Source organism: Garra rufa, chromosome 21 (assembly GCF_049309525.1).
Source record: "Garra rufa chromosome 21, GarRuf1.0, whole genome shotgun sequence".
NCBI lineage: Eukaryota > Metazoa > Chordata > Actinopteri > Cypriniformes > Cyprinidae > Garra > Garra rufa.
The window spans coordinates 7891618-7910677 of record NC_133381.1 but is presented as its reverse complement, the minus strand read 5'-3'; the positions used below and the strand labels follow the sequence as shown (position 1 = coordinate 7910677).

At 36.8% G+C, this 19060-nt stretch overlaps 1 protein-coding gene across 2 annotated transcripts; it reads left to right on the top strand.

The window, feature by feature from the left end:
• The first annotated feature begins 1003 nt into the window (after nucleotides 1–1003).
• On the top strand, nucleotides 1004–18607 carry baz1a (bromodomain adjacent to zinc finger domain, 1A). Of its 2 annotated transcripts, none has more exons than XM_073826722.1 (28): nucleotides 1004–1110; nucleotides 1395–1536; nucleotides 4337–4615; nucleotides 7704–7853; nucleotides 7951–8049; nucleotides 8143–8230; nucleotides 8327–8461; nucleotides 8597–8657; nucleotides 8771–8925; nucleotides 9090–9185; nucleotides 9269–9407; nucleotides 9603–9749; nucleotides 11173–11268; nucleotides 11428–11652; nucleotides 11803–11968; nucleotides 12157–12261; nucleotides 12372–12463; nucleotides 12662–13204; nucleotides 13716–13879; nucleotides 13994–14136; nucleotides 14256–14404; nucleotides 14566–14646; nucleotides 14738–14985; nucleotides 15186–15376; nucleotides 15460–15791; nucleotides 16993–17165; nucleotides 17351–17438; nucleotides 17575–18607. In XM_073826722.1, exons 2-28 carry the CDS (start codon nucleotides 1424–1426, stop codon nucleotides 17745–17747), a joined length of 4431 nt encoding a protein of 1476 aa, XP_073682823.1. In that variant the 5' UTR covers nucleotides 1004–1110; nucleotides 1395–1423; the 3' UTR covers nucleotides 17748–18607. The 2 variants fall into 2 exon arrangements, with proteins under 2 accessions (XP_073682823.1, XP_073682822.1); XM_073826721.1 differs by having other exon boundaries at nucleotides 16990–17165.
• Nucleotides 18608–19060: the final 453 nt, after the last annotated feature.

Below are 19060 nucleotides of genomic sequence, written 5' to 3'. Positions count from 1 at the left end.
GGCTGTACTTTGCAGGTTTTTCTCAGTTGCTCTGATCAAACATTTTATGATATTGTGCTTTTTTGTTCAACACTCTCAAAGGTTTTCTGGTACAACACACTTTAACTAAAGAATAATGCTGCCAGCTGTGTCTCTAGGAACTTTTAAATGTCTTGGAAATCTTCATACAGCCTTAGACTTTATAATATAATAAAACTATTTATTCTCTATAGCTTTTGTGAGAGCTCTGTTGACTTTACCATATTTGCTACTCAACTTCAGCACATGCATGTACTAACTGTATGTATGTGTAACAGCTCAAGCTCATTCTGTTTTTTAATAGTGTTTCTAAAGGCTTTATTGTGTTTTAAGACAATTTTGTTCCCCACTATAAAAATAACTGATTAGAAAACAGCAATGTTGAACAGGGGTTGAATAATTATGACAGTTGTGTTATTAAAAAATCCTATAACTCAAAAACATTACATTATATATTGACATTATCACTTTTAATACACCAGTAATCTGTTATAGATGCAATTTTTATAAAGTCCTGGATCTTCATAAAAGCTTGTATTTGTAAAGTACTGCAGTCACTGGGGGGTTAAATAATTTTGATTGCAATTGTAGATGTAAAGCCACTAAACTCCAATTTTGATTATTATAAATAATATTTTAGCTTATTTTTAGAACAGAAAATGCTTCTAATCATCTCAGAAACTATGCTTTGTGGCTGGGAAATTTTTAACAGTGATGGCCCTACAATTATCTGTCGTCTTTTCCAACCACAGAATATCTGTCGTCAAGTCGTATGAACGCCTATTCAAATATATATTAACCTACAATAATGTCATTCAAAATACATGAAGCTTCTGTGGAAAAACTAAAACCTATTTCCAGTTTCACCTCCCACTATTGGCTACGGAGGCGTGATTGGCGTTCAAACCGTCCAATGGAATGCCAGAATTGTCGTGTCAGCTCCACCCCCCAGCGCTACCCGGTGGGTAAGTGAACTAGAGCGGATCAAAACTTGTCGTCAACACGCTTAATATCCCCGCTCGGAGAAGTGGGACATACCCTGATACTCTTGTGTTTTTCTTTCTCTTCCGGAGCCGATTATCTATAGATTTGGTAAATATCAACGTATCAGATTCATTTATTATATATAAACCAAGTGTGTGTTTTATATTCGGGTTTGAATAAAAAGGCTAAACATGTGGGCTGGATTTTGAACGTCACCCGGGAAGCGCGTGTCATTAACAAAGACTGAAGAATATCGTATTTTTTTTACATTTGAAATCCTAACGGTTTTACTTCAGCCGGTTTCGACGAATCTCACAGTTTCACTTTTAATGGATGTTTAATAATGTATAATTTCCACTTTTGAATTGTCTTTGTGTGTTTGTTTTTGAAAGTCTCCGAGAAAGATAAAGAGAAAGGAAAGATGCCGCTTCTCCACAAAAAGCCGTTCGTGAGGCAGAAACCGCCCGCCGATCTCAGACCCGATGAAGAAGTCTTCCTCTGTAAAGTCACACATGAAATCTTCAGGACCTATGAGTAAGGGTTTTTCATTTTATTTCTATATGTTCGTTTCAACTTCCCCTTTGATGCCCGTCAACAACAGAAGCACTAGAAACTAACAACAAAAGTGACAGCCCGCTTGAAAGTTTAATTTTTCATAATTAATACAACTGCAAACCTACACATATCTTCGTTTGCTATTTTAAACCAATTTTACTTAAAACCCCAAACCCCTGGTGTTAAACAACCTTGTATTTATTAAGACTTAATGTTTTACCCCCTTCATACACCCGGCAGGTGTCAGTTGGAGGCCTTTGCTAACAGAGTTGGCTGCTAGTTAGTTAGCTCAGTTTAGCCGACTAAACCACGATACGGAGAGTAGACTGAGTGAAATATTTCTTTAAACTATCTGTTGATGTGTTATAAGAGTTTATATTGTCGCATATCGCTGGTGGGATGTCTACGGGAAGCCCATATTCGCTGTTTTTGGGGGGTGTTAGCGGAGATGGGACAGATCACATCCACATACAGGATGTTGTAGCTTAAAACGTGGTCGCTGCTATTGTTAGTGTGTTTGCCCGTTAGAGCCAAGAGTTTCATTGCTCTTTTCATTATGTTGATGTCATTTCTCATCATGCCTTGAGAAACTGACTTACTGGTTATGTGGGGCTGTAATAGGAAAGATTATGATGCCCATGTAGTACTTAGTTGCAACTATTTGGACAGGTCAAGGTGCTCATCTGTCATCAGCTCTTGGAAGTTGTCATTTGTCTCTGTAAGTGGTCATGTTGGGCTTATGTAGGAAGTAGAATGCAAATTATCCTTTTAGTGTGAACTATCATTATGTCTCTTTACAACTGGAGATAATCCAAATGCAAAAAATGGACAGACACTGCATTAAGACCAACTAACCAATACAGTTGAGGTCGAAAGTTTACATACACCTTGTAGAATCTGCAAAATGATAATTATTTAACCAGGAATCAAACAAAATGCGTGTTTTTTTTCATTTAGTACTGACCTGAATAAGATATTTCACATTAAAGATGTTTACATATAATCCACAAGAGAAAATAATAGTTGAATTTATAAAAAATGACCCCATTAAATGTTACATGAATGATCAGCAGCTGTTTTTTTTTTTTTTAAACTGCCCAACAATGAAGAACTGCCCGCTGTTCTTCAGAAAAATCCTTCAGGTCCCACAAATTCTTTGGTTTTTCAGCATTTGTTTATTTGAACCCTTTCCAACAATGACTGTATGATTCTGAGATCCATCTTTTGACGCTGAGGACAACTGAGGGACTCATATACTCATACTTACAAAAGGTTTAAATGCTCACTGATGCTCCACAAGGAAACACAACACATTATAAGTCGGGGGGGTGAAAACTTTTTAAATTTAAAGATTAGGGTAAATTTAACTTTTGTCTTCTGGGAAACATTTAAGTAGATTCTGAAGGGCTGTACAAAATGAAAAAAAAAAAAAAAAAAAAACATATTTAGGCAAAATAAGAAAAATGTACAAATCTTAATTCTGTTCAAAAGTTAACACCCTTGGGTCTTAATGCATTGTTTTTTCTTCTGGAGCATCATCGAGCATTTGTACCTTCTGCATATGAGTCCCTCAGCTGTCTTCCATGTGACAAGATGGATCTCAAAATCATACAGTCATTGTTGGGAAGGGTTTAAATACACAAAAATGCTGAAAAACCAAAGAATTTGTGGGACCTGAAAGATTTTTCTGAAAAACAGCAGGCAGTTTAACTGTTCAGGACAAAAACAAAAAACAAACACAGCTGTGGATCATTCAGGTAACAACACAGTATTTCAATAGGGCTGTTATTCACAAATTCAACTAATATTTTCTCTTGTGGACTATATGTAAACATTTTTTATGTAAAATATCTGATTCAGGTCAGTACTAAAAAAAAATAAAAAAAACATGCATTTTGTATGACCCCTCTTATTTTGGTAAAATAATTAACATTTTGCCAATTCTGCAAGGTGTATGTAAACTTTTCACCTCAACTGTAATTGATATACAAAAACTATTTTTAGATCTTTTATTCCAAATGTTTTTTATGCAGCAATTAAATGACAACAATAAAAGCTTAATGTTCTTTATGATTCATATTTTGATAGTTAATATTGTATTGATTGTAAAATGTAATGGTTGTTACTTTATGTTCATCTTTATTTTGGACGTCTGCCTATTTGTTAAGCTTGAATATGAATGGCATATCAATTTTAAGTGCTTTCTTTAGTAACTGTCATTAAGCTATGAATTCTAATTGTTTAGAAATAAAAACCTAAAGATTTGCATTATGTACATTTCAAGTGAATAAAACTTTTATGCTCATTGTAGGAGAAATTAAAGTATTTTGCATCTTTATATTGTCCAAAAGCTTGGGCTTGCCATTGACGTTGATCTTACGGGTCATAAGACTGATATGGGAAGTTGTAATAACCAACTAGTTGGGCATAAGAACTGAAACTAGTCTAACTGGTATTAAGTGTTTATGTAATTGTGTGTTATAGAGCTTAAAATGTTATCTCCTTTTGATGACAAACAGTCTGTTAAGTTATTATTACTAATAGCAGGTTTGATCATGATTCATGAATAACTTGGAGTTCTTAAAATTAACAAAAAAAAAGCTTGTAAACAAATAGATGTATTTTGGGTGAACTCTCCACTCTGTTATTTGTTTTCCCCAAAACATGAACTTTTTGACAAGGTTCATTAGTCACTTGTGAGTAGTACATTCATATTGTGTAAACTGTAAAGGTGTCAGGATAGTTAATAACATTACACATTGTGTTTTTGTTTTATCAGTGAATTCTTTGAGAGGACCATTCTGTGTAATAGTCTTGTATGGAGCTGCGCCGTGACGGGGAAGCCCGGTCTGACCTACCAGGAGGCTCTGGACAGTGAGAGGAAAGCTAGACATAGTCTTCAGAACTTTCCCAATGCGCTGCTTATCCCCCTTCTGCACCTGACAGCACTTACACACCGTTCACGCCTGCATGAGATATGCGATGACGTGTACGCTTATGTCAAAGACCGCTTCTTTCCTGGAGAAATTGTGGATATTGTCAGTCGCTCTGGTGCCAGGTGAGATGTTGTAACTCATAACTTGTCAACATGGATCCCAGTATGCATTGTAATGTTTCTCTTCCAGGGCAATTCACCCGTCACAAATTTACATACACCTTGCAGAATCTGCATAATGTTAATTATGGAATAGGAATAAAATTAAATAGGAGGGATCATACAAAATGTATGTTATTTTTTTCATTTAGTACTGACCTGAATAAGATATTTCACATAAAAGACGATTACATATAGTCCACAAGAGAAAATAATAGTTGAATTTATAAAAATGACCCTGTTCAAAAGTTTACATATACTTGATTCTTATACTGTCTTGTTACCTGAATGATCCAAAGCTGGGTTTTTTCTTTGTTTGTTTGTTTAGTGATAGTTGTTCATGACTCCCTTGTTTGTCCTGAACAGTTAAACTGTCCACTGTTCCTCAGAAAACCCCCAAAATTCTGCTCAGGGACTCATATGCAACTATTACAGAAGGATCAAATGCTCACTGATGCTCCAGAATTAAACACAATGCATTAAGAGGCGGGGGTGTAAACTTTTTTTGAATTTGAAGATCAGGGTAAATTTAACTTATTTTGTTTTCTGGGAAACATGTAAGTAGCTTCTGAAGGCCAGAACTAAATGAAAGAAAAAGATATTTAGGCAAAATAAGAAAAATGTACACATCTTCACTCTGTTCAAAAGTTTACACCCCTGGCTCTTAATGCATCGTGTTTTCTTCTGGAGTAGTCTCGCGTAGCCAGACCTTCAGACTGACGGCTGAAGGTCTGGAATTCATGGCAGCTTTAGTTGGCCAAGGCCCGCCCATAAGGCCGTTTGACCGACATGTCAAACAACCAATCACAGTTCGTTTCGTTCAGCGTCACGTTTCAGTGCATGGAAATGCCCCCATAACTAAAGACTGGCATGCAACAAGTCAGTCATTGAAATAACCAGCATTGAAAGTTAAATAAGAAGAGGGAGAACAAGCAGTAAGTCAGTAATTTGTTCACGAACGTCGCAAATGTGTATAACAACAATGGCGTCTGCATAAGCAAATTTTAACAAAACGCTGAGTAAATCCTTCGGCGCTTTGTTTCCCCGCGGACCGAAAATAAACGCGACACTCGCGTCTCCCGGATATCCGATCAAATTCAACTAATCAGATCACGACTTCGACATTCCTGAAGTGTTTCCAGTTAAGTGTACCATATGCATCAGATGTTTAGCCAACGTTCCGTGGGCGTGACGCCTGAGGCTGAGACTACTTCTGGAGCATCAGTGAGCATTTGAACCTTGAAGTTGTCCTTGCATTGGTTGCAATGCATGTTTATTTTTGTGTGCTAGTGAAAGTTCAGTAACTGAATCTATTTTAGGCAAATTTATTATTAATTTATTTTTGTTAATGGTTAAATCTTTTTTTTGAAGATAAATGATTTTAGGATTTTTTTTTATTTTTACTGGTGGAAAAAAAACATTATGTGGATGATTCCACAACTGTTCTAAAGAGAAAGTGAATAATGATGAACAATAGCCCTGTATAGAGCATTGTTTTGAAAAGACCATGGCTTAACAGAAGAGAAGCACCCAGATGTTCATCGACATGTCTCCACCCTCGCCTGCCTCCTCTAGACAAAGCTCTTTTGGAGCTCTGAAAGTCCTTGGCAGCTCTGTTTGCAGCACATTATCAAGACTTGGAAAAGAAGTATGCCAGCCTAGTCCAGATAAATAACGTAAGCCTGATCTTGACCAGAAACTTGCCTGTTGAAGGGAAATGTGTCAGAGCTCGGTCCTATAGGAGAGGATCAGAGTCAGCCATCACAAGCTGACCTTGCTATTTGGAGATAACATAAAGTGATAGGGTGGAGCTTAGAGGATCCCCCTGATTGGCTGAACTGGTGCAAGGAGTTGCCCTAGACATCATCAGGGCTCAGAGAGACAACCAGACGTGAGGCAGCATGGAGCCCCACTGGTAGACGGGGTGGAGGAGGATTATTTTTTATTTTTTTATTTTTTTTTCTGTTTTGGAAGACAAGTAGGAAGACTGCTGTCTGTGTCTGGCTGAGTCTTGCTGTCTCATCTAGTCAGTTAAATAGATCACACCCAAACCGCCTGCTTGATTCTGTATGTTTGGAGTTTTTTGCAAGTTGGTATTTTACATTTTGGTTAAATATAATATTAACAGAAAGAAGGAAATATACACCACCTGTCAAAAGTTTTTGAACGGTAACATTTTTATGGCTCACCAAGCCTACAGCTTGACCCAAAATACAGCAAAGCAGTAATATTGTGAAATATTTTTACTATTTAAAATAATTGCTTCCTATATGAGTATATTTTAAAAATGCTATTTATTTCTTATTTATATCCTTCTTTAGTAAGGATGTTTTAAATTGGTCACACTTGATGATAAAAGACATTTATAATGTTACAAAAGATTTCCATTTCAGTAAAATTGTTTTTCTGAACTTTCTATTTATCAAAGAAAACTGAAAAAAAAAATCTACTCAGCTTAACATAATAATAATAATAATAATAATAATAATAATAATAATAATAAATGTTTTTTGAGCAGCAAATCAGAATATTAGAACCATTTCTGAAGGATCATGTGACTGGAGTAATGATGCTACAAATTCACAGCAATATTATTAAAATTACATTTTAAAACGTGTTTAAATAAAAAATGATTATTTTAAATAATACGAATATTACAAAATTGTACTGTTTTGCTGTACTTGGGATCAAATAAATGCAGACTTGGTGAGCAGAAGAGACTTAAAAAAAACATTAAAATCTACTGTTAAAAAAATGTTTGACTGCGAGTGTAAATAGCTGTTCTGGGAAACATAGAGCTGCATTACAGTTTCACAATTTCTTTATGAACCATAGTAACCAAGTAAATTAAAAAAAAAAAAAAAACTAAAACTTTTTCTAGATTCTAGTAGCTTTTGAGGTAAAATTCTGCTTCCCAGACTATCTGATTAAGTTTTCATTGGTTCATCATGAAATATACAGAAATATGTTTTCATATCAGTTGGTTAATAGTTAACATTTTTCCATTTGGAACTAAAAATTTTATCTATTTTAATATTTCTATGCTCAACAGGCAACCCTGCAAAATATTGGATGTTACGCCTCCCCATTCCAATGGCACCGTCAATGGCCATGTTAAACATCACATAGAAGGCGATTCAATTGTTATCAGTGACAGTGATGAGGAGCCCACACTCACTTCTCCTAAAACACCAACTAATGGGTCAGTGCTCAGAACTTATTTTCTATAAATGTTTCATATGTGTCTGCTTATACTGATTTTCATCTAAATTGTGTGTTTTATGCTTTCCTGACTAAAGCAAGAAGAAAGCTACCAGTCCATCTTCATTCAAATACAGAGTTCAGCCTGTCAGCCCTCAGGGCAGTGAACCTTTCTTAGTAAAAGCTTCTCAGATTAGGTAAGTTACATGTCGTCAGATCAGATGTCATGGTTGTCTGTTTGTTTCTGTTGTAAGTTACTAATTCTCTTCTTTTGATTTTCCAACCTATAGTCGTAAAAAGAGCATTTTTAGTCGAGACAGATTGAAGCTACTTCTTAAACAGCACTGTGAACCAATAAACGGGACCGTCAGAGTCAAGGTAAATACAAAATTAAACAAATTTATCCAGGTTGACTACTATAATAATTGCAATTTAAAAGATTTTTTTTTCTTTTCTGGTTACTGTTACTTCCAGCCATCAACAGTTATAACATATAAGCTAGCCGAAGAAAATTTCTCCCACTTCTTCCCGGACGAGCCCCCAGTGTTTGCCTTTAGTCCACCAGGGAAGGGCAGAGGTCGTCGTCCTAATGATGCCTCACCGACAGAGGTCTGTTATTTTGTGCTTGACTGACTTCGTTTAGGCAATTACAAGCATGGCATGCCATTTGTTAAGAAAAAAATTTGGTCTAATTATAATTTAGGGCCTATGCAGCTCTGATGAAGATTTGTTTCCTAATTTTAGATGAATTATGTTGAGGAGAAGTTAAAATTGATGCAGCAGAAAGAACAGATGATGGCCATGGGTAAGTTTAAAATGAAAAATACAAGTTAAACACTGACTGGACATATCATGGGGTGAATTATGGTATGCATCTGCATAAATTTGCTATTTCTTGACTTGACTTGCGTTATGAAGAAAAATTCAAGAAAGAAAGAGAAGATCTAATAGAGGCCAAAAGGAAAGAAAAGGAGGACAAGGAGAAAAAGAGAGAGGAGATGAAGAGGATACTTGAAGAGGAGAAACAGAGGCGGAAAGAGGAGAAGGAACGAATGAAGGTTGAGAAAGAGAGGGTAAGTTGGAAGTTTTTTTTCTTTTCATATCACATCTCTAGTCTTTCACACATTTTTGTCTTACATATGTCAAAGTAAATAATGCTTCTATTTTTTAGATTTATTATTTATTACACCTGTTATACTTTTTATGTTGTTCACGGCTAATTCTGAATGTGTTTCAGGAACGAGAGAAGCTAAAAGAAGAAAAGAAAAAATACGCAGAACGACTAAAGTTATGGAGCAAACCTCGAGAGGACATGGAGTGTGATGACCTAAAGGTAAACATGCCCCCTCAGACTATAAAACCATAGATGCATATGTAAGCATGCAGACTAAACACTGTTGTTAAATTTGCCTTCAGGAGCTGCCGAAGCCAGTTCCAGTGAAAACACGTCTTCCTCCAGAGCTGTTTGGAGATGCTCTGATGGTACTTGAGTTCCTGAATGCGTTTGGAGAGCTGTTTGATCTAAAGGATGAGTTCCCTGATGGCGTAACACTGGGTAAGATACACTTACTGCACCTAAACACATTACATAATGGGATATTATGTCATTCCCACTCACTAATCAAATCTAGCATGAGTATCCTAATTACATTCTAGCTTACAAATTGGCTTTTCTTTTACAATTTATTTTTTTGGAGGCATAGGGAAAAAAAATTTGAACGTTCCTGATGAGGGTTGTTGCTGTTTGCAGAGGTTCTGGAGGAGGCCCTGGTGGGCTCTGATCCTGAAGGGCCACTGTGTGAACTGCTATTCTTCTTCCTTTCGGCCATATTCCAGGCTCTGGCAGAGGAACAGGAGGAAGTGGCCAAAGACCAGGTGGCGGAAGCAGACACCAAAGGTCAGAGTTGCAGAGGTTACAATTTGTTTATAAAAAAAAGAGACTACACAGAAGATGTTTAAAATTTTGGAAAAAAAATTTTTTGTCATATAATGGGTATACTTTACTGATGCCAGGGTGGAAATTAAATCCCAGTCTATACTCAATTTGAAGTTTAAAAGAAAGTGTACAGGTTGAAGGAAAAAGAAAGTGTACAGGTTATTTTTGTATCATTGAGATACCAGTTTAGTTTTTATTATTTTAAAATAATTATTGTTTTAATGTTTTCTGTTTATTTTTAGTTTTAGTTAGTTTTATTTATTTATTTTTTTTTCCATTTTTTTTTTTTTATGTATAGCTATATAATTTTCATTAATTTTTCTTTCAGTTTTAGTTTGTCACTTTAGTATGGAAGCCCGTTTTTGCCACTGAATAAAAAATAAAGGTTATTGTGACTTTTTATCTCACAATTCTGACTGATATAAACTCTCAATTGCGAGTTATATAGTGCAGTTCTGAGGGGGGGGAACGACTGATCTGACTGTTCTCAGAATTGTGAGTTTCTCTTAATGCGTGTTATATATCGAGTTATAAAATCAGAATTGCAAGATATAAACTCGCATTTCTGACTTTGACTTGCAATTGCTAGTTTATATCACGCAATTCTGGCTTAACTGAGCATGGATCTTCGTGGAACTAATCTGAATGCGCTGAAGGCACTGCTGCTGTCTGAGACACTAAACACCATCAGAGTCGAAAGTGAAGTCTCGAAGTTTCGTCATCATAATTGATGGATGTCTAAAATAAAAAAAGGAGGACAAACCTAAAACAGGCCAGATTCTCAGCCTGAGTCTGAGCTATGACGTGAAAATTGGCCCTAAGCCCGGCCCAATGGGCGTAGAAAAAAAGTGAAATGCAGGGCTCTACACTGAGCCCGCATAGCGTTTCTGTAAAAGCAATAATTTCTTAGACAGTTAATGGTCAGCCAAATTTATTAATAGTGACAGCCCTAGGTAACGCCATCATTTTGATTATTTCTCAGAATTGCACATTTATATCTCACAATTCTGAGAAAAATGTCAGAATTGCAAGTTTGTATCGATAGGATGAAATTAGTCAAAATTCAGAGGAAAAAAAAGTCAGTTACCTTTTTTTTATTTTTTTTTATTCAGTGGCGGAAACAGACTCCCATACTTCAGTACTTCAACGTAAAGTAAACAAAAATAAGAAATTGACTCCGCAGCTAACTCAAGTTTAAGGATTTTTTACAGTAATATTTCATTCAAATAACTTTTTTTGTTTTAATGATTTTACTTAACCATAGTGCCAAACTGCAGCCCATTAGTTCACCTAACTGATATTGGTTTACCACTACTAGAAAGTCCAGGAGTCTTGTTCAGTATCATAGAGAGTGAGGTGTGTTGACTGTGGTTTTTATTCTTAGATCTTAGTGAAGCTCTGGAGGATGACGCTGATCCCACACAGTCTGCCATCAGCGCTGTGGCATCTCTTGCTGCTGCCTGGCCACAACTGCACCAAGGTCAGATAATGTGCCCTGAAATGTTTGTAATGTCTTTTATAAATTATTATTAGGAATTTTAGCTTTGTGTTATTATGAACAGTATAGACAGTTATAATATATACATGCAGTAAATTCAAACACCCAGTGAAACCATATTTCTTCCTTTTCTCTGCACAGGCTGTAGTCTGAAGCAGTTGGATCTGGACAGCTGTACTCTCACTGAGATTCTGAGACTGCACATCCTGGCCTCGGGGGCAGATTGCATGTCCAACAATGCAAAGTTTCGCTACCAGAAACAGGGCGGGTTTGGCTCCACAGATGACCCCTGTGTGGAGCTGCGTCTGTCAAATCAGTGCCTGCTCAAAAAGCTCTCCTGTACTGCTGTCTATGACCTGCTGCCTGGTTGGTGTTTTTTATTTTTATTCTCTGTGTTACATACATTAAATTATTAAAAATAAAAAAGTAAAAGTGTTTTTTTTTTTTTTTTTTTTTTTTTTTTACAAATTTGCATTTTCAGATTTTGCACTGTCTAATTTTGTTATATATGTACAGGGGAGAAGCTAAAAATCCTCCATTGTCTGTGTGGAAAGCTGCTGACTTTGGTTTCTACAAGAGACTTTATAGAAGACAATGCCGACGAGCAGAGATCTGCCAAACAGGAACTGCGAGAGCTTAAAGCTGAACAGCATCGCAGAGAACGAGAGGAAGCTGCAGAGAGGTACGGCATAGACTGATAGAGTCAGGGTAGTGACATTATTTTCACAATGATTTAAAAAAAAACTTTCAGTAGACAAGAACACCATAAAATGGTTTTGAAAGTTGTGAGTTGTGTAAATGACATGATCTAAGACCTTTATACATTGTGTGCCTTAGTAAAGACTAAGACTAGGTATCTCCATATTTCAGGGTTCGAAAAAGAAAGGAGGAGAAACTGAGAGAACAGGAGCAGAAATTAAAAGAAAAACATGAAAAACTCAAAGAGGAGGCAAGAAATGGAGACCATGTGGCAGGGTAAGCTGAACCAATAATCTATTCTCCATACTCAATCCCTGGGTTTTGGAACACAGTTTACATTCCAGTTCAAATATTTGATTAAACTTGCCTCTGTCTGTTGGTTGTAGAGAGGAGATGGACACCAGCACAGAAAGTCAGGAAGGTCATACTGAGCAAAACACAGAGGATGAGGAGGAGCAACCAACCAAGTCTAAAAAAGGTATCTGCTTTTAAAATTACCAAAAGTGTCACAACAGTTTACTTTAAGATACATTCTTAGTCTTATGATCTGCCTTTATGTATTTGACAGACACTTTTATCCTAAGCGATTTATCACATTTAAGATAAGACATTAGTTCTTGCTTTGTTAAAATTCTGAAGAAAATATCTGTAGAATTCCTTTATCTTTGTTTTCCAGTAAAGAAAACTGACACCCCAAAAGAGAAACAGCCTGGTGAGGTTGAAACAAAAGAGAGTCTGAGCCCAGAGGAGTTACAGCAACAGCAGCTCAAAGAGAAAGAACTCTTGGAGCGCATTCAGAAAGCAATGGCCTGCACCTACATCCTGCCTCTCGGCCGAGACCGCCTTTATCGCCGCTACTGGATTTTCCCTTCTGCCGGGGCATTGTTTGTTGAGGAAGACTACTTTGGCCTGACGGAGGACATGCTAGAACCCCGTCCTACTCCTGAACCCAAATTCGAAGAGCTTCCCTCAGTCGAGAGCCCTGTTAAGACAGACGCTGCCACTGAGGAGCCAATACTGGTTCACAACACCTCACCGCCAGTCAACCGGCCCAATCAGTGGCTCTTCTACACCACACCCGAGGAGGTAGAGCAGCTCATAGAGGCTCTGAACTCTCGTGGACACAGGGAGAGCAGCCTTAAAGAGACTCTGCTGCAGGAGAAGGAGCGCATTGTTCAGCTGATGGATAGCAAAGCTGCTCAGCGTTACCATCACTCAGGTATTGTGGGAATTTTGGAGCCAGGTTGATAAGTAATGTTATATTTTATTTTTGTTGGTGTCTGTGACTTTTTTTAATACTAATATTTGTCACAGATGAGCATGAACTTTTTAATTGTTGAACCATTAATAATAATTGATAATCAGCAATTACTAATGATAACTGAGCACCAAATCAGCATATTAGAATGATTTCTGCAGGATCACTGAAGACTGAAGTATTGTCTGCTGAAAATTCAATTTTGTCATTACAGAAATAAGTAGCATTTTAAAATATATTTAAATAGAAAGCAGTTATTTTAAATAGTAAATTATTTTGCAACTGTTACTGCTTTTGCTGTGTTTTGGATCAAATAAATGTAGGCATGGTGAGCAGAAGAGAAGTAAAAACATTAAAAATCTTACTGTTAAAAAACTTTTGACTGTTAGTGTAAATGGACTCTTGGTGTGCATAAGATAAAAGAAATTGATTATTAATTATTTCAAACTACTATATTTCATTTATTGTGCAGATGAATCTCTGCCAGAGACCAAAGGCAGTACTTCAAAGCCTAAAGCTGGCTCGTCTCACCCACAAAGCACTGTACCTGCTGAGCGCTTCATGGAGAACCGTCTCAGAGATCTACTACTGGATATTGAGGACCGCATCTATCAGGGAACTCTAGGGGCAATTAAAGTATGTTGATTGTGTCGACCACAACCATAGCTGTAAATATCATATTTCTTATCTTGATCTGGATCTTTGTTAATGGTAACATGACTTTTTTTTACCCCTCTTATCCCTGAAAAGGTGATGGACAGAAACTCGTGGAGAGCCGCACTGGAAAACGGAAACTATGAACTGCTAAACCCTGAGTCCAAAGAGAACGGGCTGAGCAATGGAGAAGAGGAGCTGATGGAGGTTGATGAGAATCACATCAAAGTCAAAGACAGGTTTTCACTTTAATATCTGTTAGCTGTGTATTTTTTATTTTGGTGTTCAAACAGAATCTGATGCTCCTACAAGCTAATAACCAATTGTGTGAACTGATGGTGTTTGTTCTCATATTTAGGCTGCAAGAATTGAAAGCTGAGGGTCAGAGCGCCACATCCACTACTGTGAGCACACCACAGCCTGTTAATAACATTGTCCAATATTTGGCACAGGCTCTGGCACAGATAGAACAGGGTATAGAGCGCAAGTTCCTGAAAGCTCCGCTAGGTAAGATCTGTTAACACTGTGGCTTCTACTGAAACTGAGGGTGTATGGGTGTGTTTCTGAAAAATATATGGATGATCTTGTATGAAGGAACATGTTTTTGTTTCATTTTTGAATTCATTAATCCACAGGCTCTTATTTCTCTATGTTTGGTTTTTGATCAGGTGATGACGATGCCAAGAAAGACCAGAAGTTGAAGAAAAAGGACAAAAAGAAAGATGACGACCAGTCCAGTGAGAAGGATGGTAAGATTTCTTGTTTACCAAAAAGGGAAAACAATTAGCACATGTTAGGTTAGGTTTAAATTACCAATACTAAACCTGTTTTCCTCAACAGACGGCAGTGAAAGTGGGCGGCAGGTGAAAACTGTGCAAGAACGCTGGCGTGAGTCTCTGTTGGCCTGCTCCAGCTTGTCGCAGGTCTTCCTGCATCTCTCCACACTTGAGCGCAGTGTAGTCTGGGCCAAATCCATCCTCAACGCCCGTTGTAAGGTGTGCCGTAGGAAAGGAGACGCTGAAAACATGCTTCTGTGTGATGCCTGTGACAGAGGCTATCACATTTTCTGTGTCCGGCCAAAACTAAAGGTGAGAACTAGTTTTTGAAAGTTTGTTCTTTTTCATAAACTCTGTCTTGCCATGTGGACTTGAGGTATGTATAAACAAACACATGCAGCCAAGGACTAAATAGACATGCATATCAGCAATCTGTTATAAAATGATTGTGTAGTTATTTCTAAATAGGAAGTTCTGATGAAAGTTTTGGTGTTCCTTTATTTGTTTCACAGGCTGTTCCTTCTGAAGACTGGTTCTGCCCTGAGTGCCGCCCCAAACAACGCTCCCACAGAATCAACTCCCGTCAACGTTCCTCTATTGACTCTGAAGAAGAAATGGAGGATGAGGAGGAGTCTGAAGAAGAGGAACAAGAATCAGAAGAGGAAGAAGATGAGTCAGAAGAAGAACAGTCAGAGGAGGAAGAGTTAGTGGATTTTTTTTAAAGGTGGTTTACTAATTCCTTGCAGAAAGATATCATGACATATATTTTTTTTCTTGTTTATTTAGTGTGTCCAAGAAGGCTGCCGTCAAACTTCCTCTCCAGAGCAATAAAGGAGGTCGTTTGAATACCAGATCGAAACAGGCGGAATCAGGTCATTCCACGCCTCGCACACAGCAGAGCACACCCAAACAAAGCCAGTCTGGTAACAAAGGAGGCTCCAAAAACTCAGGGAAGAAGTCCACCCCAGTGTCCAATGGCAAGCCCCCTCCCAGGGCGGGAAGCCGCTCCAGTGCTCGTCTTAGTCTAGAGGTGCCTGCTGCTAATGGCACAACAGCCAAATCCAACCAGTCCAGTCCTGCAGCAGAGAATACAGATTCTAGGAAGAGACCCAGTACTGGTAAGGAGTGTCGGTGAATTCACATGCACCCACACACACAAAATTAAATAAATACATAAATAAATCTGCTTAACATTTATGAATTTAGAAATGTATGGCATTACATCAAATTAAGAAACTATGGCTAAAATAAAAATGTTATGGCTAAAACAAAAATTAAAATAGTCAAATAGTAATAGTCAAAATTATTTGAACGGTAAGTTTTTATTAGAGTCTCTTCTGCTCTCCAAGCCTGCATTTATTTGATCCAAAGAACAGCAAAAACAGTAACATTTTGAAATATTTTTACTATTTAAAATAACAGTTTTATATTTGAATATATTTTAAAATTTATTCCTGTGATTTCAAAGCTGAATTTTTAGCATCATTCCTCCACTCACATGATCTTTTAGAAATCTTTCTAAGATTCTGATTTGCTGCTCAAAAAGATTTGTTGAAACAGCTGAGCAGAATTTTCTGGTTTCTTTGAAAGTTCAGAAGAACAGCATTTAACTAAAATAGAAATCTTTTGTAACCTTAAATGTCTTTATCATCACTTTTGAATTGAAAGCATCCTTGCTAAATAAAATTATTACAAATATATTGAAACAGTAAAGTGTAAAATCTTCTTTCTATTCATAAAAAAAGTTCCTTGAATAGCAAATCAGTATATTAGAATGATTTCTGAAGGATCATGTGACACTGAAGAATGGAGTAATGATGCTGAAAATGTAACTTTGATCACAGGAAATAAATTACATTTTAAAATATATTCAAATAGAAAGCATTTTTTTTTTTTAAATAGTAATATTTCACAATATTACTGCTTTTGCTGTATTATGGATCAAATAGATGCAGGCTCTATGAGCAGAAGAGAGAAATATTACTGTTCAAAAAAATTTGACTGGTAGTGTATCTTTTCCCTCATTTTTCATTTTTCCCCATTTCTTTTTTTTTTTTCTGACATGAAATAAAGTAAAGCTTATCTCTCAATTCAGACTACTTTTTGTGAAATTGCAAGTTTATAGGTCACAATTATCAGATTTGCATTTAATGAATTAATAAACAAATAAATAGAATTGGGAGGTACAAACTAAGCTTGGATGGGAGAAAATGACACAACTGCATTTAACTGAATGCAGACACCTATTATTCTTCCCATTTCATTTTCTTTAAGATGACTTGTTCACATATATTGTGGTTTGTCACTTTTCTCCAGCAGAGGTCTCCCCAAAAGCCAAGATCATCTTGGCTCCAACCACCAATTCATCCAGCCGCCGAAGCTCAGGGAGAAACTTAGGCGTCCACGAGCTGTCAGCCTGTGAGCTGCTCACTGTGGACCTGGTCAGACACGAGGACAGCTGGCCATTCAAGAAACTGGTGTCCAGAACTCAGGTAGTGCACTTAGAAGTGAAGAGCTGTTCACACTTATACCCAAGGTCATAGAGCTCCCATTCTTGGTCGGTTTACGACCAGCTGTACTCTTAAATAATCGATGCAGTTGCTATGTGACATCTCGCTATCCCAGGCATTATTTTCATGGTTTTAATGACTACTTTTATTGCATCAAATTTTTCCAGGTGCCTGATTACTATGACATAATCAAAAAACCCATTGCCTTGAGCACAATCAGGGAAAAGGTCAACAACTGTGAATACCAAACTGCTGGTAAGATATATATATTTTTTCTCTTATCTAATTTAGAAATCGGGATTTAGAATATCTAACCCACTTTAACAGCTTAAGAGTCGCACAACGTAAACCATTGCTAAATGTAGCTTCTTTTGTGTTATTAATCTCACAGCGGAGTATATCGAGGATGTGGAGCTCATGTTTTCCAACTGTCTGGAGTACAACCCACGTAACACCAACGAAGCAAAGGCCGGTCTGCGGCTCCAGGTCTTCTTCCATTCTGAGCTTCAGAGACTCGGCCTGGCTGAACGCATGACCCCTCCACAGAAACGGCCACGGATGTAAACAAAAGCCCCCAACTTCCACTCAAACACACCAACTGGTCAAGGCTGATGGCCAGTTCGTAATCCACTGTCTAATTATGTTGTTCCGTGGCATTCGTGGAATGTTCATGAACATTCCAGTGTGGTGTGACTCATTAAAAATTCTGCCTAGCTCTTGTTCACGAGAAATTTTATTTGCAATGTGCAGCGTGCAAGCAAACCGGCACTCGAGCGGCGAATACCAAGCGGCATTTATCTTCACAACCAGTGACGGGAATATAAATCGGCCTTTAATCCTATGGAGCAAGTATGAGGAAAAACAACTGTGCTGTGAAGAAAAAAAAATATTTGCACTGTTTTCTATTAAGTTTTTTGTGTTCACATATTAACTCAGGACAAAAAGTGTTGTTTTTGTCATCAATTTCAAAATGGTGCATTTAGTTTTTTCTTGTACCTCGTCTGCATTTCTAGACTACTATTTTGTATAGATTTTTACAGATCTGAGTCAATTTTGAGGATAAATTAAGTCTTACAGCTCAAAGGAACAAATAGATTTTCTGTTTTGTAGTTGTGAATAGTTGTAAGATAAACTCAGTTCTTTCGTTCAGGTCCCTATAGCTTGCATAAACACTACGTAGGAACCAAACCACCCCATTGTGTTGCTTCCCTATTCAGTTTTTGGTTATTTATTTAGATTTGGGTATAATTTGCTTGCTTTATTTATAAAATTGTCTTTATAGCTGGTGTTTTCCCCCCTCTCTTCTCTGTCAGAAAGCTGTATGAATCAGTTTTCATCTCATGGGTCTTAAGATTCATTTTACCTGCTGTGTAAATCTTCTTTTTTTCTGTATGTAAAATAAATTTTGTTAATATTTGGCTTGACCACTTGTTTTCATCTCTTTTTCAGGTATGCATAAATTGTTTTAGTTACACTACCAGAAAAAAGTTTTTGGACAGTCTCTTCTGCTCGCCAAGCCTGCATTTATTTGATCCAAAGTACAGCAAAAACTAAAATTGATATATTGATACTATTTAAAATAACTGTTTTCTATTTGAATATATTTTAAAACGTAATTTATTTCTGTGATTTCAAAGCTGATTTTTTTTTAGCATCATTACTAGTCACATGATCCTTCAGAAATTATTCCAATATTCTGATTTGCTGCTCAAAAAAACTTTTATGTTTTTATATATACAGGAGAACATAATTTTTCTGAAATAGAAATCTTTTGTAACATTATAAATGTCTTTATCATCACTTTTGGTCAATTTTAAGGATCCTTGCTAAATAAAAGTTTAATTTCTATAATTAAAAAAATATATACTGACTCAAAT

What these genes read in the sequence shown, in the direction of transcription:
- baz1a (XM_073826721.1), top strand. Translation starts at nt 1,424, where the DNA reads ATGCCGCTTCTCCACAAAAAGCCGTTCGTGAGGCAGAAACCGCCCGCC. An exon ending in ATGATGCCTCACCGACAGAG is followed by an intron (nt 8,462 to 8,596) that starts GTCTGTTATTTT and finishes TCCTAATTTTAG; the next exon opens with ATGAATTATGTTGAGGAGAA. An exon ending in ACCAACCAAGTCTAAAAAAG is followed by an intron (nt 12,464 to 12,661) that starts GTATCTGCTTTT and finishes TTTGTTTTCCAG; the next exon opens with TAAAGAAAACTGACACCCCA.